Raw genomic sequence first — 15607 nt, 5'->3', positions numbered from 1 at the left:
ATCTACGGAGGGACATCAGAGAATCACATCGCAGGAATCATGAAGCTGCAGAAGAGAGCTATCAGAGCCATAGCCAACGCTCCGTGGAACGCCCACTCGGCCCCTCTGTTTGTACGGTATGGAATCCTAGACTTCAGAAGACTATACGCCTACAGCCTAGTTTACCAGTTACATACATTCATAAGTCGCCTACCGAAACCAACTCATGGGCATCAGACACGTTTCAGAGAGGCAGGTCTCCTGAGTACGACAGATATGTTAAAATGCAGAAATCGGAAGAGCCCATTCCCAAACCTGACCCGACTGTACAACCGACTCCCAGAGAAGATCAGGATATATATTGACAATCCTTATGTTACGCGCAGAGATTATTTGAAGACACTCCTTAAGAAACACTTCACGAACCTAAGCAACGTCGATATGAAGATAGATACTGTATTGAGATAATCTAGAATAGCTTCCGAATCCCCCCCCCAAAAAATCCATCGTGACCACAAGCCATACCGATTGGACGTATTCTTTTCCGTGCGACTGAAACACGGGTTAGCCCTACCGCAGGCACGAAATTTTTGAGCCCTTATGAATTCTCCAATAAACGCCCAACATGTTATATAAAAAAATCAAAAACGAAGAGATCATCATGCCAGCCGAGCAAACTGGTCTGGTGAAAGAGAACTATTTGTGGAAGGTCCTCATGAAGCGAGGAACTCTCCCCGAAGGAAGGTATGGTGTCGTCTTGTATGGGACAAAGCCGCGGCCCCTCCGGACAAATCTCAAAACCATCTAGGCCGATCGTGTACCAGACCACGTATGGGACTGAACCTGCGAAAATCTCTTTCTAGGTTCAAGGACTGTCCTAAAGGAGTCCTCGACGAGGAAGTGTTCACCTTGTCGTGGTCTCCGACACTGGTTGCCTTGTCCTACCTCCTAGACAGATGCGTAGACGATACGTTACTCATCCAGAAACTAATGTCAGGCTATCGGAAGTGTGCTACGATTGCTGCTCATTATGGCCGCTACGAAGTTTTTGATCACCTTATTCTAGCACTATACAAATTCACCGGTGAGTCCATCTCGGCAATCAGCACGGCAAGGCTATGACTGGGCGCGGCGCAATTGCGCCCTCGTTGGATTTCGGTGAGCGAGAGAGGGATGAAGCGAATCCTCGAGGGGAAGCCTTAGAGGAGACGATTTTTTTAGCGACCCATGGATAATTTCCCATCACAATCAGTGTGGGCTCCACGTAGCAGCTCACTGAGCGCGGACTCGCATTGTCAATCCGCAATAATCAGATGTTCGATCGCAGGTATATCTTCGGCCGATTCACCATTAGGCGTTCTCCAATTGCTCGGAGGCGACCAACGAGCACAATTAACTGCGAAGATGATGTTCACATTGGCTCACAAACACGGCGACGTGATGAAAGAAGGCTGGAAACAGCTTGTTGATTGTTCGCTAATTTTATACAAAAGTGGCCTGATGCCGGCGAGTATGACCACGGCCGACGATTTCGTCGAGACCAAGGGCTGCGTCTCGATCGCCAGAAGACCTCAGGAGAGCAATGCCAGGGCTGAGCACGGACTTATCAGCAGTATCGTCTCCCATATCACCTCGTCTGTGAGCGCGGCTCAGAAGGAACAGGAGGCTCAGCTACGCAAGATCGCGCAGACTTGTGTGATCAACTTCCATCCGGAATTCATATTTTCCGAATCGACGTTCCTGCGCACATCGGCGCTCGAGGAATTGATCAAGGTTCTCATCGCCCCATGCCCCGTTCCTCCCTCGCATTCGTTCGTCAACGACACGGGCTACGACGAGGAGTCGACTGTTTTCGCTCTGGAACTGCTCGTGAAGGTGGTCTTGAAGAATAAGGACCGAACCATCGGCTGCTATTTGGAACCCGATCTAGAGTGGTCGTCAAGCAACAACCTAGACATCCATGTTATTCCGGCAGAGGGAGGGTCCTGAGTCCTGGAACACGGAGCCTGGTCGTGACCCTCATGGCGAAGTTTGGCGGTAGAGAGAGCTCGGATCGACAATCCGGATACCACCAAGCTCTTTCTCTATGAGTCGCCATTGAGAAAACAGGCATTTGTATTGAGCAGGACCGTTTTTTCTCTATTCAAAGCGGTCTTAGGAGTGGAGAGAATTGAAGGCTCTCAAACTTTCGAACCCGCGCCGCGCGCGTGCTCTGCTCTGGCGTCGTCTGCTCCGGAAGACCAAGGGCGGCGGCGGCGGTGTGAGTGTCCGTAGCGCCAACTCTCGATACGAAACAAAAAAGTTTTGATTTCTCGGTTGGCGCGGAGTGGGAGAGAGCTTGTGTTGATGCTACCCGAGCTGGTTCGTGCCCGTTTGAAAGGGAAGACGAATCTCGTTAGCTATAGCTTTAGTTAATGAGAGCATCGCAGTGGAAATGGGAGAATCGACTAAGGATTCGGTCAATAGACAAACTTGGCAGTTCGTGAAAAAAATCCTAGAGAAGGATTATGTTGTGAAGCAGACTCTGGGTTCCGGTGAGTTTATCGGTCGAACTGGCGGTTAGTCCACAGTGATGGAGGTCGACCGGTCCCTCCTGAGATTTCTAGAACAGAAGAGACGAATCCAAGTCCTCGATTTTTCATAGCGATACTCTGTCGGCCTCTCGGATCGATTACGGAATCTTCCTGGTCGACCACTCAGGCGACTCAGTCGCGCTGCGGAATCTCTTGTCGGCTCAGCATTCGACGACGAAGAATTTGACAGTCAGCATCCGTACACCTTCCGATCTTCCGTTGTGTCGAATCGGTCGACATTTAATTCGCCACCAGACGTTCGTAGCCTATGGCCTTCGCTTCGGCTCAAGCTCCCGGCCTCCAATAGAATCAGAAGCTCGAGCAAGCGGGTACTTCTTCGAATTCGCTCAGCTCAATTAGGAAGAGAGATCTGCTCATGTACCACAGGCGCCGCGAATCCACTCCTTAACTTAGGCCACATGGCTCGTAACTATTGGCTACACGTTCTGGTTCGCGGGAAGCCGTGGCTTCAGAAGCTTTACCACAGCTTGCGAGGCGATTGATCACAGGGATCAGAGATGTTCTGGCTAGGAACTCCTGTCCGGAGCTTGAGGCGTACGCGGCGAAGAGCGAGATCTGCGAGCATTCGGTCACGCTCGTCACACATGTGCAGATATGTAGGAGTCGGGTCCAGGCGGTATCGAAGAAAACTGCTGTAGATAAGATGCTTCCGGAAATTCGTTAACTGTACTGCCCTCTCCAATTTCTTGAGCTCATTCTGATCGAATTATCCGGCTCCGGGCTCCCAGAAGCCAGCTTATCTCCATGGAGGGAGGATTTGGGACTTAAGCCGGACAAATGAAAGGTCGGGGATATCGACAGAATTCTTATCACTCTCTCTGAGTGAGACGGGCGACCTTGGGTGGTCGACGAATCTTCATCGCGCGAGCTAGGGGGAGCGTACCGGTTTAGGATCACTCTAGGCGGATATTATGGGGGGAGGGGGCTAGCTGATTTTGGAAAGGTCAGTTATGCGCCTTCCCCGTAGAACATTTCGGGGCCACCCCCCATAACGGGTTAAGGACCAGGATGTCATAACCTCAGGCGCCCTAGGTCCATAACAGGTACTTGGCTTGAAATCGGTACGCTTCCCCTGCGCAGGAAGATCATCTTGCCTGGTATACAAATATTGTCATTTTAGGAGAGACTTTTGAAGCGAGCTTTTTTTCCCAGGTGGATTCGGGAAGGTTAAACAAGGAATCCACCTCATAACCAAGCACAATGTCGCCATTAAAATCATGGATAAGGAGAAGCTCGGTGTGGATCTACCCCGAGTGCAACAAGAAATTAACGCCTTGAAGTCTCTTCATCATCCGAATATCTGCAAGCTCTACCAGGTTAGTATCGATCTGAGGCTCAATTGGTACCGGATAGCATATCTTGGGGATTTATTAGGATTTGACTGATTCTCTCCGCTCCCGAATGCAGGTCGTCGAAACCTTCGGTCACATCTGCCTTGTACTGGAATACTGCGAAGGGGGAGAACTCTTCGATTATATTGTGGATCGCGGTCGCGTCCCCGAGAAAGATGCCAAGAGACTCTTTCGGGAGATGGTTTGTGCCGTCTCTTATATACACTCGAAAGGGTTCGCGCATCGAGATCTCAAACCCGAAAACATGCTCCTGGACGGAGGCAACAAAATCAAGCTCATCGACTTCGGTCTTTGCGCGAACTGGAAACCGTCGAGTCTCGCCCAGAATCTCAAGACTTGTTGCGGCTCACCTTGCTACGCCGCTCCGGAGCTGTTGTCCGGTCACACCTATACTGGAACGGCCGCTGACGTTTGGTCATTGGGTGTGATCCTGTTCGCCGTACTCTGTGGGTACTTGCCGTTCGAAGGTGACAACGTGCGCGCCATAACCAATAAAATTAACAAAGGTCTCGGGGATCTCCCGGATCATCTCTCGGAGCAGAGCAAGGATCTCATCAAGAAAATGCTCACCGTGGAGCCGAACAAGAGGATCACGATGCAGGATGTCACCGTCCACAGGTAGTTCAAATGGTAGAACGGATGAGGGTGGGCAACTCATGACGCAGGCTTGTTCTGGAGTAAAATGAAAATGCTTCGTTCTCAGCTGGGTGACCGATGGGAAACGTCTATCTGCGGCAACTTCCGCCGCCATGTACGATCGGCAGGACTTTGAGGCGGGCATGCAATCGGCCGATCCCATGGTGATCAACGAAATGTCAAAATACTACCATAAACCTCCGACGGAACTCAATGATTCCATTGAAAAATGGAGCTTCGACTCCCAAACGGGAGTTTATCTGACCATGCTAGACAGGTAGGGTTTCCTTCTCGATAATCCGTCGGGGTAAATATTGGACATCCAAAGCTATCGCATAGCTTGATACCATTCTCTTTCCATTGTTCCCAGGAAGAAAAAGGGGTTAATGTACAGAATAGTCAAAGAAGAGGAGCGGATCTCGAAACCTGTGATCCGCAAAACCCTGTTCGAGGATGACGACGAGGATGCTCTTCCAGCTAAGAAGGCGCGAAGGTCCAAAACCCTCGAGGAAGGACTCGACGACGTCGATCTTATGGTCATCAATAGTCCGCCCCAGGTCCGCTTGATTAAAGTAATTTCAGAAGTTTGATTCCTTATGAAAATATCGAGATTCCCACGATTCCCTCGGAAGCAGAGCGATCGAGAGTGACTCACCATGCTCGCTTTCTTTAGGTACGCCAAGAAGCAATGCAGGCCCGTTCACCATTCAGGGTCCCGGAGGCCGCAACGCCTCGTAGAGCTGCTGAAGCCCCTGTGGGCGACTTTGTGTACATGACTCCTCAACGTACTCCTATGAAGTCAACGCTGGCGTCGGGTGGCGGCACGCCCTGGTCGTCGACGAAAAAGTTGTTCGGCAAGGTGCGTCGCGCGCTGATGACTCCCGGTAGGAATGCGGGTCAGGAACCGAGGTAAGTCCCGAGCGATTCTTTGAATTCCTGTGCGCGCACTCTATTGAGCGGTGGAGAATTCCGCGGGAACATCTCTGATCGTCATGCTCCCACGCTACAGATACGTGAAACACACTCAGAACGTAGCCAAAGTGCCTTATGTGGTCGACTATGGAGAACTCCTGCACAAACTCGAGACCAAGCTGCAGGATCTCAATTACAAAACGGAAATCAAGGGATTCGTTATCCGAGGGTGAGCATCATTTCGCAGATCATCTCTCCCCCTCGTGACATTCGAGACGAGCGGGGAATATCTTCGTAGTATCAATTCGGTCGGACCAGATGATATTCGAATCTCATCGTTCTTTCAGATTGAAGCTCTCCGACCGTGAGAACGTTCGACCTGGTGACAAGAAGTTAGCCAAGTCTACCTTAGAACTGGAAATCTGTCGGTCTCTGGAATGGAACTGCCTCGTCATCAAACGGAAGCGTCTGAACGGCAGTTCGATCGATTACGCGAAGGTCTGCGAGAAAATTCTCGAAGTTTGTGGGAGGCAGGTGACTACAGTCTGATTGTTCTGCCTCCTCGATCGGTTCCTGACCCCCAGCTCAAGCCGCGTCGAGGGCTTTGGCTCCGAAGGCCTCGCTGAGAATTGTTCTCTCTCAAACGACGATCCTCGATCCTACTTGAATTTAATAATTTTCGGGCGCATGGATATATTTTTGACAAACCTCAGAATCGACTCCAGCCAATGACTCTGAATTCAATCGGGGGAGCTGTAGTGTCATTGTTTTGTGGACACGAAGTCGTCTCGGCCCTAATTCGCTGTAGTACCTGAAAGCTGATTCTGCTCGAACATCCATGGCATTTCTCATGAATTAAAATGTACATACAACACTCGTGACAGCTCGATACTACGGCTCGTAGGACATCTTCAGATAAATAGTAAAACTTCCGCTATAGCGATTCTATGCCGGTTCTGATGATTTTTCTCCTCCCCGTTCATTTTGGAAGGAAATCTGCGTCAACCGTGGTACTGATCGAGTCCCGTGAATATGAAGCGGTTATTGCCCTCGGCTCCTGTCAGGATGACTGAGAACACGTAGAAAAGCTAATCATCTCTGCCAATGTTTATTCAACCCCCGAATTAAGTCTTCTCCAAAGCCGTTCGGAACAAGCAACGATCGCCAGGGTCTCACGACAATTTGCACCGGACGCTGGTGCTGAATCCTCTTCAAAAATATTGGGATAAGGAGTCGGCTACGAACACGGATATCGAATCGCAGCTGCTCGCCGCAAACTTCGAATACGCCGCGCAGCTCACGATCAGCGCACTGCAGAGAGGACGCCCCTCGAGACTACCTGAAATGAGAGTGATCAAAATGGAAGTCTCCGAGCACAAGAACGAGCGGGGGCGGCGAGCCAGATTCGCTGGTTTGAGGGGGAAAAGTCGTCTTCTGCAGGGGATAAAATCAAGTACACCATGGTACCGGTGTCCGATATGCCGGACGAGCGATGCGATTATTTTGCTGAATGAATTCGTACATTGTAGCATCCGATATTGAGCCAGGAGCCAACAGCCTTCGACCACGTAAGCTGCGTATTCGAGACACTCGGGTGGACTCCAGAGGAGAACACCGAGGTTGAAGAAATTGCAGAAGCTCGCCACGACAATGATGAAGAATATGCGGGACATTCTGAGAAATGATTCGATGTCAGTAGAATGCGATGCGGATCGGAACGCCTCTCTTTCGTGACTGATTCCTCCATCGGCATATCACATCTCACAAGGTGAACGTCTGAGGTCTACAATGCTGAAACTCACTTGAAGAAGTCATTCGAAAACAGGCGAAGGGCAACACAGACCGTCAGAACGTGAGCGATCCAGCCAAGGAGCACCTGCGTGATGATACGCACCACGTTCCATTTGAACTCATCAACCGTTGATTCGAAGTCTCCGGCTTGATTGTAGATGGTCCAAGCGAGGAACATCTCTATCGCAAGCAGAATGATTGGCACTTGGAGGGGTAGATCACCGAGAGCGTTCCGACAGAAATGCCGGTAAACTTCTTTGCGTTGGAGGAAGAGCTTCACTCCAATGATCATCGGTTCGACTCCGAGTAACTCGTCCACGAATTTCCCGCATTTTCCCTGTGGAGTGAAATTCAACGCTGAATGTTCTATTTCGTGCTTCCGCTGACGGATCGAGACGGTGATCGACGGAGGGGGAGCGTGAAGGAGTCCAGAGGTACGTCCCCTCGTGGGCAAGCCCGAAAATCATTCAAATCAAGATGTACTCACACACTCACGGAGCCTTAGAGTACCACAGAATACGTGGTGGAGCTGATCCGTGTCGGCCCCGCAATGAATGCAGCATAATTTGAACGCCGCCATGGAGACGAGCTCTCACTAATCGGTATTACGCTATTTTTTTCCTGGCTCCGGGGATTCGGATTCTTTCTGTGGATTCATCTGTCTCTCTGAATTCATTTTTTCATTCATTCATTCGCTTTATCATCGAGTGATGATAACAAGAGTATATACAGAGGTCGAGATTATTCTGCCCTATATTCTGATGAGCTTCGTACACACTGATTATTATTTAGTCGTGTTTGAGAACCTTCATCCCAATCGCAATATAGTCCTTGCCTTTCTCCGACCATTCCTCATCTCCGAGGCTCTCGGGGACCAGAATCCCAGTGCCCGCTCTGGCGTGTCTTCCTGAGCGCCCTGTTCTGTCAGAGCCCACAAACCGGTAGCCCTTGATTGTCGGAGGTGTCTCATCATTCATCAACCATGTTTCACAGAGGAGGACTATCCTTTCCTCTGTGTTTTCGAACGCATTCATCATTCAACATCACATTTTCTCGTGATAGATTCAGTCCCGGTCATAGGATAGCCTAAACTCCGGCATTCCCCTCCCCCAACGTTCTGAAATGATGGCAATGGAGAACAAATTAGGAGCGATATCGCGACTCCACAATTCCGATCTGCTTCCTTGGCGGGTAGAACTCATTCAAAGCGGCCGACCTTGAGACGCGTTGCTGGCCCTTTCCGCTTTCGAACGTCATGAAAATGAAATGCGGGGAGTACGGGCACTCTGCTGATCGTCTATGCCTACAGGCTCTAGAAAAGGCTGGGAAATGACCGGCGTTCGGGCGGGCTGAATGGATTTCGGACATAGCACCAAGAAACTCATCTATACATAGGCTGAACAAACTAGGCAAACACCAAGCTGCGCATTCTTGCTCAATCGATGATTTATTTGACAGTCAAGCTACATTTGGTTCTCAAAGCTGGCCTCCTGCAGATCCCTGGGGCTGGCCTCCGACAGGGCCCTGGAGCTGGCCCTCGACTGACTGTTGGGACGGACCGCCGCCGGATTTTCGAGCTTTCCATCCGGCCAAGTCGCGAGCTTCGAGCTTGAGTGCCGCAATCCTTTTCTTCGAGTTCGTCAGCTCACGCCGGAGCCGCTTGATCTCGTCGTCCAGGGTATGTCTCCGCACGCGGCAGCCGAGGCTGTTGCATAACTTGAGCGGCCCATTGCGGCGCTGGGCTTCTCCGGCGTACGGCCGACGCTTCGCTGAAGTGATGTCAGCATTTCTGAAACCTCTGGTGCGGAAATCAAGTCCAGAATGAGTCGATGAGATGAATGGTAGGAGAAACACTATTAGCGGGCAATGAAGATCTTTATCCTCTTGATACGACGGTGAATGCGGTCATGGGTTATAATCGAGAATTAGGAATTCATCTCATCGACTCATTCAAGACTTGATTTGACCTGAGGTTTCAGAAATGCTGACTTCGTGCGGGAGCTCTCAAGCTCTTGAACAAGCGCAATTGTCGCCGGGGCCCGATTGTCGCTGGAGACCGGTTGTCGCCGGGGCCCAGTTGTCGACGGAGCCCATTTGTCGCCGGAGCCCAGTTGTCGCCGGGGCCCAGTTGTCGCCGGGGCCCAGTTGTCGCCGGGGCCCAGTTGACGCGCTTCGTGGAATCATGCCGTATTCATATTTCCTCAGCGCGTTCAAATGAGATTGAGGAGCAACAAATACCGAAGAGGGATGCGGATCGATTGCGTGCTCGTCGTTTCCGTTCCGAAGAAGCAAGCGAACGACGAGCTAGAAGTAGACATGTCAAAGAACCGCTCATTTAGGGGGATTGAACGGCGAGAAAGATCCAAGGAAGAAATAGCGAGCGTCTTGTCAAAGCTCGTGAACGCAGCGCCGGACTCCACTCAATTCGCACTCGCAGAAGGCCCTCCGGAAGTAGGTTATATCTGTTGTGGGAATCGACATTTGATCTTACGTGCTCCGCCATGAAATTCATTCTCTTCCCAACATTATGCCGCAGATTAGTCTCACGTGGACCACCGTCTTCGATGTCCCCTCCACATCGCCCCTCTCCGAATCATGGAGAGAGGACTGCAATAGAGTTTACATCCGCAGAGAACTCGCTGTCCACGGAGCTGGTGCAGGTCGCGGCCGCGTCCTCACTTTGTGCCACAAGATTTTCTCGGCTGTCCTTCCAACCTCGGTCTAGCCGGAGCGCGATTTCAGTATTGTTCGCCTGCTGTTAGAGTGGTTCAAAATGAGCAGAGTCGCAACCCGCCGGATAGTCCCAATTTGCCTTGAGGAGGCTCGGGGAGATCAGGAGGAAGTCAAGTCGAGCGATGTCGCTAGGTTTCGGAAAATACCGTTGGAGATTCAGCAATGGCTCTGGCGGCGACGTTAAGCGCCAACTCAAGAGCTTCTCACCGACGCTTAGTTTTTGAATGACCATTGAGCCCGAAAAACGCGCCTTACAAATAGCTCGAGAAAGACATCGCTCCTTGCGGTGATCACCCTGTATATAAAAGCTGCCTATTGCCTCTTTCCAATTGAAATTCGGGATTGGAATCCGGAGCAGAATAAAGGAAAGTGCATATTCCGTGATGAAGATGAGGAGTCTGTGACACGACGCGTCACGAGGCGAAAATCGAGAGGAATATTCGCCGACTACTTCCATGAAAAAAAAATCTCGAAGGGTGAAATCCTCTTCGGATGAAGAAATCGGATGGCCAGGAAGGTTGGGGTGGTTTGCACGCCCCATACGAATTCGCCATGAGCATCTTCACGCCGTGAAATGTCAGCATCGGCATGGAACGTGTCATGGCGTTTTCTTCGGAAAAAATCTTCTCTTCGGGCGACTGCCCATGACGATCTAAGGATATGGCCGACCGGATACTGGTATCTATGTAGCATCTCTCCCTCTATACAAATGCATACAGGGTGGTCCATGGTACCTGATCCAAGTCTATGAGCTTTTCTCGAGTACGGTCGAGAAGAGAAAAAAAGTCTCAGTGCTGACGCCCGTGGATTATCGATTCTACATCGAAAAAAATACCGACCATCGTCCACCGACGGATGGTCAAATGGTAAGCGCGTTCGTCACCTTTCGTGCGAACCTGGATTCATACGTGGAGTGCCGCTCGCGTGGGAGGCAGCGTAGGTTCGATCCCTGGTGCCGGCAAAATATTCCTTAAGGAATATCCGCACGGAACAGCAGGTACTCAGCCCTGATCTTCCCGGTCCTGGATACGTTTGTTCCCCGAAGCAATCTGAATAACATTTCCCTGAATAACAGTTGACTCTATACCCAACCTATGTGGAGTAGGGATCTAAAGCCTCCAATTCGGATCCGAAGTAGCTTCTATCTGAGCTCGATGAGCATGGGTCGGATTTCGCTTTCTTTTGAGATCGAGCATCTGCCGGCGGATCACCCAACGTCGAGGACTCGCCTCTGGGTGTTTACTATTCCTTTCCCCGAGAGAACGGAATGACGACGACTAAGAGAAGGAATTGGGTTCCAGATTTTCGCGCGAGGGCTCCGTCGAGGACCTGGAGAGAGCCAGTAGGAGTTTGACCCCATGTCGTGACGATACTACGAGGAAAAAGACGAAGCACCTCTTTTCCTGGCTGACGCCGTCGTTGGACGAAACAGATCCCGGCGAAATGCGACGAGATGCCAAAAAATATTCTAAAACCTTGAGGAAGCCCCACGGGAAGCATTCAGATAGGGCAACCTTGCAATCTTTTCTTGAAAGTTTGGTGAAAGATCTGCGGAACATTGCTCTCACGAGCGTCTCGGCTGAGAGACTGTTCGGCGCCGCCAGGAATTTGAGGAGGTATCCCCGTGAGCGACTAGAAGACGGGACACCTTCTGCCTTCATCCTTCTCCGTGGCTTCTACGCTCTATGGTAGCCGTCGTCTCAAGTCACTGTAAATTCTCAACCTTATAGGTTTGACTCTCGACTCTCGAACCGCCCGTAGGATCATCGGCCGAAGACCGAAGATAAGGTTCATCGAGATCTAGGAATTATGCGTTCAGTCGCCGTGCACTCTGACTTCCGTTTGGCGATGACAGTGATATGGTGTCGACGAGTCGTTCCCTCTTCCACGAAGTTCCCAAAAACCTTTCATGCCTCAGTCGTGGTACCCAGAAATTATTCGAATGCCATGTATAAGTTCCCTGTTTTCGCGTGATTCCTGTTCCCGGGAGGCCCTTAGTCTCGCAAAACTCCGAAGACTCAGTCAGATCTTACCTTATTGATACTTAGTTGATTTTTATGTACTATAGTGATGTGATATACATATGCTAGGTTCTTGCTATGACTAACACTACACAAAAAAAATACCTGTGTATGTTCTTTGGGCCTCGTTATCTAGTTCCTCGATAATAAAAAGGCGGCCATCTTGCACTGCCATGACTTCTATCGTTCTATCCTGATAGTCGACCTGATCGAAAACTCATTCGTCCCCTCGTTGATGTCGCTCACTGCGGTGGTTGTTGTCGAGATTTGACGAGGACCTGCTTGGGCGAGGAAGATCTCTTATCGGAGTTCAGCTGAATATTGTGGGAATTCTTTGCAGATGACTTCATATCGCTTCGCTCCCCTCCTCACATTCCTCCTCCTATTGATGATTTTCTCGGAACATGGGGGGGGGAGAGAACGGTAGGGGGGGGGAGGAAGCTTCTTGGAGGAGGATGCTTGATTCACTAGATTGGCGGAAGATTATCGCATTGAAAGTACGCAAACAGTCTAAGACTTATTAGGGAGGGTCTGTGACTTCTTTAAGGCTGCCAACGTGTCGCTCAGACCCTCTTCGAAGAGCCAAAACTCAGCTGGGAAAAAACTCCGGGATGGGAACGGCTCGTATCCCCCCTATCCCCCCTATAGAATAAAAGCGCAAGCGCTTCGTTCGAGAACGGTTTTTCGGCTCTTTCTCCCCACCAATTTCCGCGCACATGTGCTTCGGCGGTCGCGGAATCATGCCCCGGTGTGCAAGTTGATGTTTTCTCCCTCATCTTCTGCCCCTCCGCCCAGTCATCGTCGAAAAGAGGGAAGATCATGCTACTCATTCAAAATCGTTCCGGCATCTGGAAATTCCCGAAACCGAACTAGAAGGAATCGACGCAATGAGTATCCTAGGGTTCATCATTTAAAAGTAGGATCATCGACTAAGAGATCCCACGACCAACTTCATCGTTCTCTTCATCATCCTTGTCAGGCTGCATCATGGAAACGGATGATTCCAGAAGTCGAACACGGGAGATCACAGGGATTGGGTTAGGGTCACAGATCTTTGGAATTCCGACGATTCGTTCTCTTCAAATAGACTGAGCTCGCGCCCAGAATCCAGCTCCCTATGAGCATGGAGTCTGCCAGGAATGATATCGGAGGGCATAGACTCGTACCCTTACACGAGAACGCCGGGAGAGCGAAGTTTTTTCGTCTCCTCTTTCTTCTTATCGCCCCATTTCGCCTTGAACTTCGATCTCAACGGGATCCGCCGAAAAAATATCGAGAAACTTGAATCCCAATTTATTCAATGAGCCATCGGCTAACGGACATCGGGATTCTCGCTCCAGATTCTCTTCTCATCGAAGAAGTTGCCTCTCGCGCGAATAACAGCCGCACGAATCCGCTTCATCCTCTGCGTCGAGTTGACCCACACGTCTTCCGCTACGTCGGCCCCTGATTTCTGCAGCTCGCCCCAGAGCTGATCTGCATCCGTGATAGGGGTGTTTCTGATAGCTCTATCGAGGTGTTCCCATAGCAGCTCGATCGGATTCAGATCGGGACAATCGGGACTCTGCAGGGGCCAAGTCATCATTCTCAGGTGGTTTCTCGCTGCATCAGTCGGGAGGTAGTTTTGACATTTGCGTGAAGTGTGTTTAGGATCGTTATCCTGTTGGAATGTGGAACCTTAAATAATTACTCCGGAAGGAGCGTGGGTGTATTTGAGAGTACCATCAAACTCGCCGTCAGCAACAACAGGATGGGTTCCTAGTGACTCTTCTAGCTTCACTACTCCAGGAAAGATTTACGACCCGTACCTTGGAAACGTCTCGTGGTGCCGCAGATACGGAGTTCTTCAGGGACGAGAGAACCGGTACATGACATCTCAACGCGGGGAAACTCACCGCAGACATCTCAACGCCGACACCTCAACGCCGGGCAACTCAACGCCTGGACATCTCAACGCTCGACAATTTAACGCCGAGACAACTTAGCGCCGAGACTTCTCAACGCCGACCAAGTCAACGCCGGACAACTTGACGCCCAGAACTTAGCGATTAAGCTCGTTTCCGGCCAGAGAAAACTCGATCTCAGCGCTGTCAATTATTTTATATTTACACATGATGTTTTTCATTTTAGCTCACGAAGAAAGTTTACATTAACGAGGCTACTCCATGGTTCCATTGACACAATTATGGTTCCATAGTGAAATTTGAAGCACACCCTCTCAGATACTCAACGACAGTGTAGGAATTAAAATTGTTCACTAACTCGAACAATTTCTTATCGATGTTGGCATACTTCTTACGCTTCGCTGGCGGTTGAGCACCACTCTCAAATCGAGCTAAGAGCATATCTCGGTGGTGCTGTACTTTCTTCAAACCATCGATGAAGCGCCATAAATTCGGGTGGCTAACTCCGAATTCGGTTTGGAGCCTCCTGTGCGCTGCTTCAGCATAATTGTTGGTTCTAGAATCACCCTCCAATGTACGCCAGTATACAGACCAAATACTGGATGAGAAGAGGGGATCCCGCCTGACAATGGACCCATCGGGAAGTATGTGAAGCAAAGAACCCACGTAATTATCTTCGAAGTACTTCAAGGCGGGCATCAGCTCCTGAGGAAGTGCGATGGCAAGCTCCGCAATAGCATTGTCGATGTGAACTGGCGGGACAAATGCAAGAGCGGTTATCATGCGGGCGCTCAGTGCGAAACTTGCCTCTGCTCTATACCTGCCAAGCAAATTGAGATCCCCGAGTTTTTTTTCAAATTCTGAACGAGATGGAACAGACAGCCGTGAATCTGGGCCTCAGGGAACGCGGCGATGAACGAGTTGATGAGACCCTTTTCATAATCCGTGGAAATGACAGCAGGATTGAACGATGGCCATGCTTGACAAATCAGTCCGATCATGCGCGCGTAAGTCGCTTGGCTTTTGTCCGGTAAAAGCGCGTAACATACAGGTATTACGAAGTTGTTCCGCTCTGCGAGGATTGCAACAATTTGGTAAAAACACGGAGGCGATAAAGAAAAGGTCCCGTCTACGTAAGCTTTGCGCGAGTAGCCAATCCAATCGCCTACGGCTTCACGTCCAAAGAGAAGTATTCTCCTCTGGTCTCCTTCTCCTGGAAGAATTGAAAACGATTCAATTTAATTGAAGAAGCACTCCTTCCATTTGACGAGTCGAATGATCAGAAAACCAAGGAAGATGATTTCCGCTCGTATTGCGGAGTATCTCACCGGTATCGCCGATGAGAAATTTTTCGAAGCTTCCTGGCTCTTTCTCGTACATTGTGTATTCGTCAGGTATCGAAATCGACGCCCGATCTTGCGGTGTCGCCATTGGTCGCATCGATTTTTTCCTAGCACGGTTAACTGATCTAGACAGCGTTTCGGAGCTGGGGAGCACAAACTTCGCCGCTTGCGTGGTCCTCTCGAAAACAGATTCGATTAGTTGCAGAGGGGTTTCTTGTGTCTCGAGAGCCTTTTTCTTCAAATACATTCGGCGAGCCATCACTTCGATCGCTGCCGGTTCGGCTCGTCGCTATGTTTTCCGTTGCGTTTTCTACCACTTCTCCAGTCGACAAGGACGTATGA

At 50.3% G+C, this 15607-nt stretch overlaps 4 protein-coding genes across 4 annotated transcripts; 2 read left to right on the top strand and 2 right to left on the bottom strand.

Moving 5' to 3' along the window:
- Positions 1–604: 604 nt before the first annotated feature.
- LOC100903891 (Golgi-specific brefeldin A-resistance guanine nucleotide exchange factor 1-like) lies at positions 605–1968 on the top strand. Its single transcript, XM_003743603.1, has 3 exons — positions 605–723; positions 843–1063; positions 1307–1968. Exons 1-3 carry the CDS (start codon positions 605–607, stop codon positions 1966–1968), a joined length of 1002 nt encoding a protein of 333 aa, XP_003743651.1.
- Positions 1969–2339: 371 nt separating this feature from the next.
- LOC100903462 (maternal embryonic leucine zipper kinase) lies at positions 2340–6343 on the top strand. Its single transcript, XM_003743600.3, has 8 exons — positions 2340–2513; positions 3726–3889; positions 3981–4543; positions 4629–4838; positions 4932–5118; positions 5235–5470; positions 5571–5702; positions 5821–6343. The coding sequence occupies exons 1-8, from the start codon at positions 2414–2416 to the stop codon at positions 6020–6022; spliced, it is 1794 nt and encodes a 597-aa protein (XP_003743648.2). The 5' UTR covers positions 2340–2413; the 3' UTR covers positions 6023–6343.
- Positions 6344–6684: 341 nt separating this feature from the next.
- On the bottom strand, positions 6685–7930 carry LOC100903609 (uncharacterized). The gene is made up of 4 exons (XM_003743601.1): positions 7752–7930; positions 7276–7601; positions 6996–7147; positions 6685–6812 (listed from the first exon to the last, which is right to left on the bottom strand). Exons 1-4 carry the CDS (start codon positions 7842–7844, stop codon positions 6685–6687), a joined length of 699 nt encoding a protein of 232 aa, XP_003743649.1. The 5' UTR covers positions 7845–7930.
- A 6271-nt stretch (positions 7931–14201) lies between these two features.
- On the bottom strand, positions 14202–15353 carry LOC108864296 (uncharacterized). Its single transcript, XM_018639638.1, has 3 exons — positions 15251–15353; positions 14743–15135; positions 14202–14674 (listed from the first exon to the last, which is right to left on the bottom strand). The coding sequence occupies exons 1-3, from the start codon at positions 15351–15353 to the stop codon at positions 14202–14204; spliced, it is 969 nt and encodes a 322-aa protein (XP_018495154.1).
- Positions 15354–15607: the final 254 nt, after the last annotated feature.

This window comes from Galendromus occidentalis, unplaced genomic scaffold (genome assembly GCF_000255335.2).
Source record: "Galendromus occidentalis unplaced genomic scaffold, Mocc_1.1 scf7180000077449, whole genome shotgun sequence".
NCBI lineage: Eukaryota > Metazoa > Arthropoda > Arachnida > Mesostigmata > Phytoseiidae > Galendromus > Galendromus occidentalis.
The sequence above is the reverse complement of the archived record's forward strand: the minus strand, read 5'-3'. Positions and strand labels throughout refer to the sequence as shown.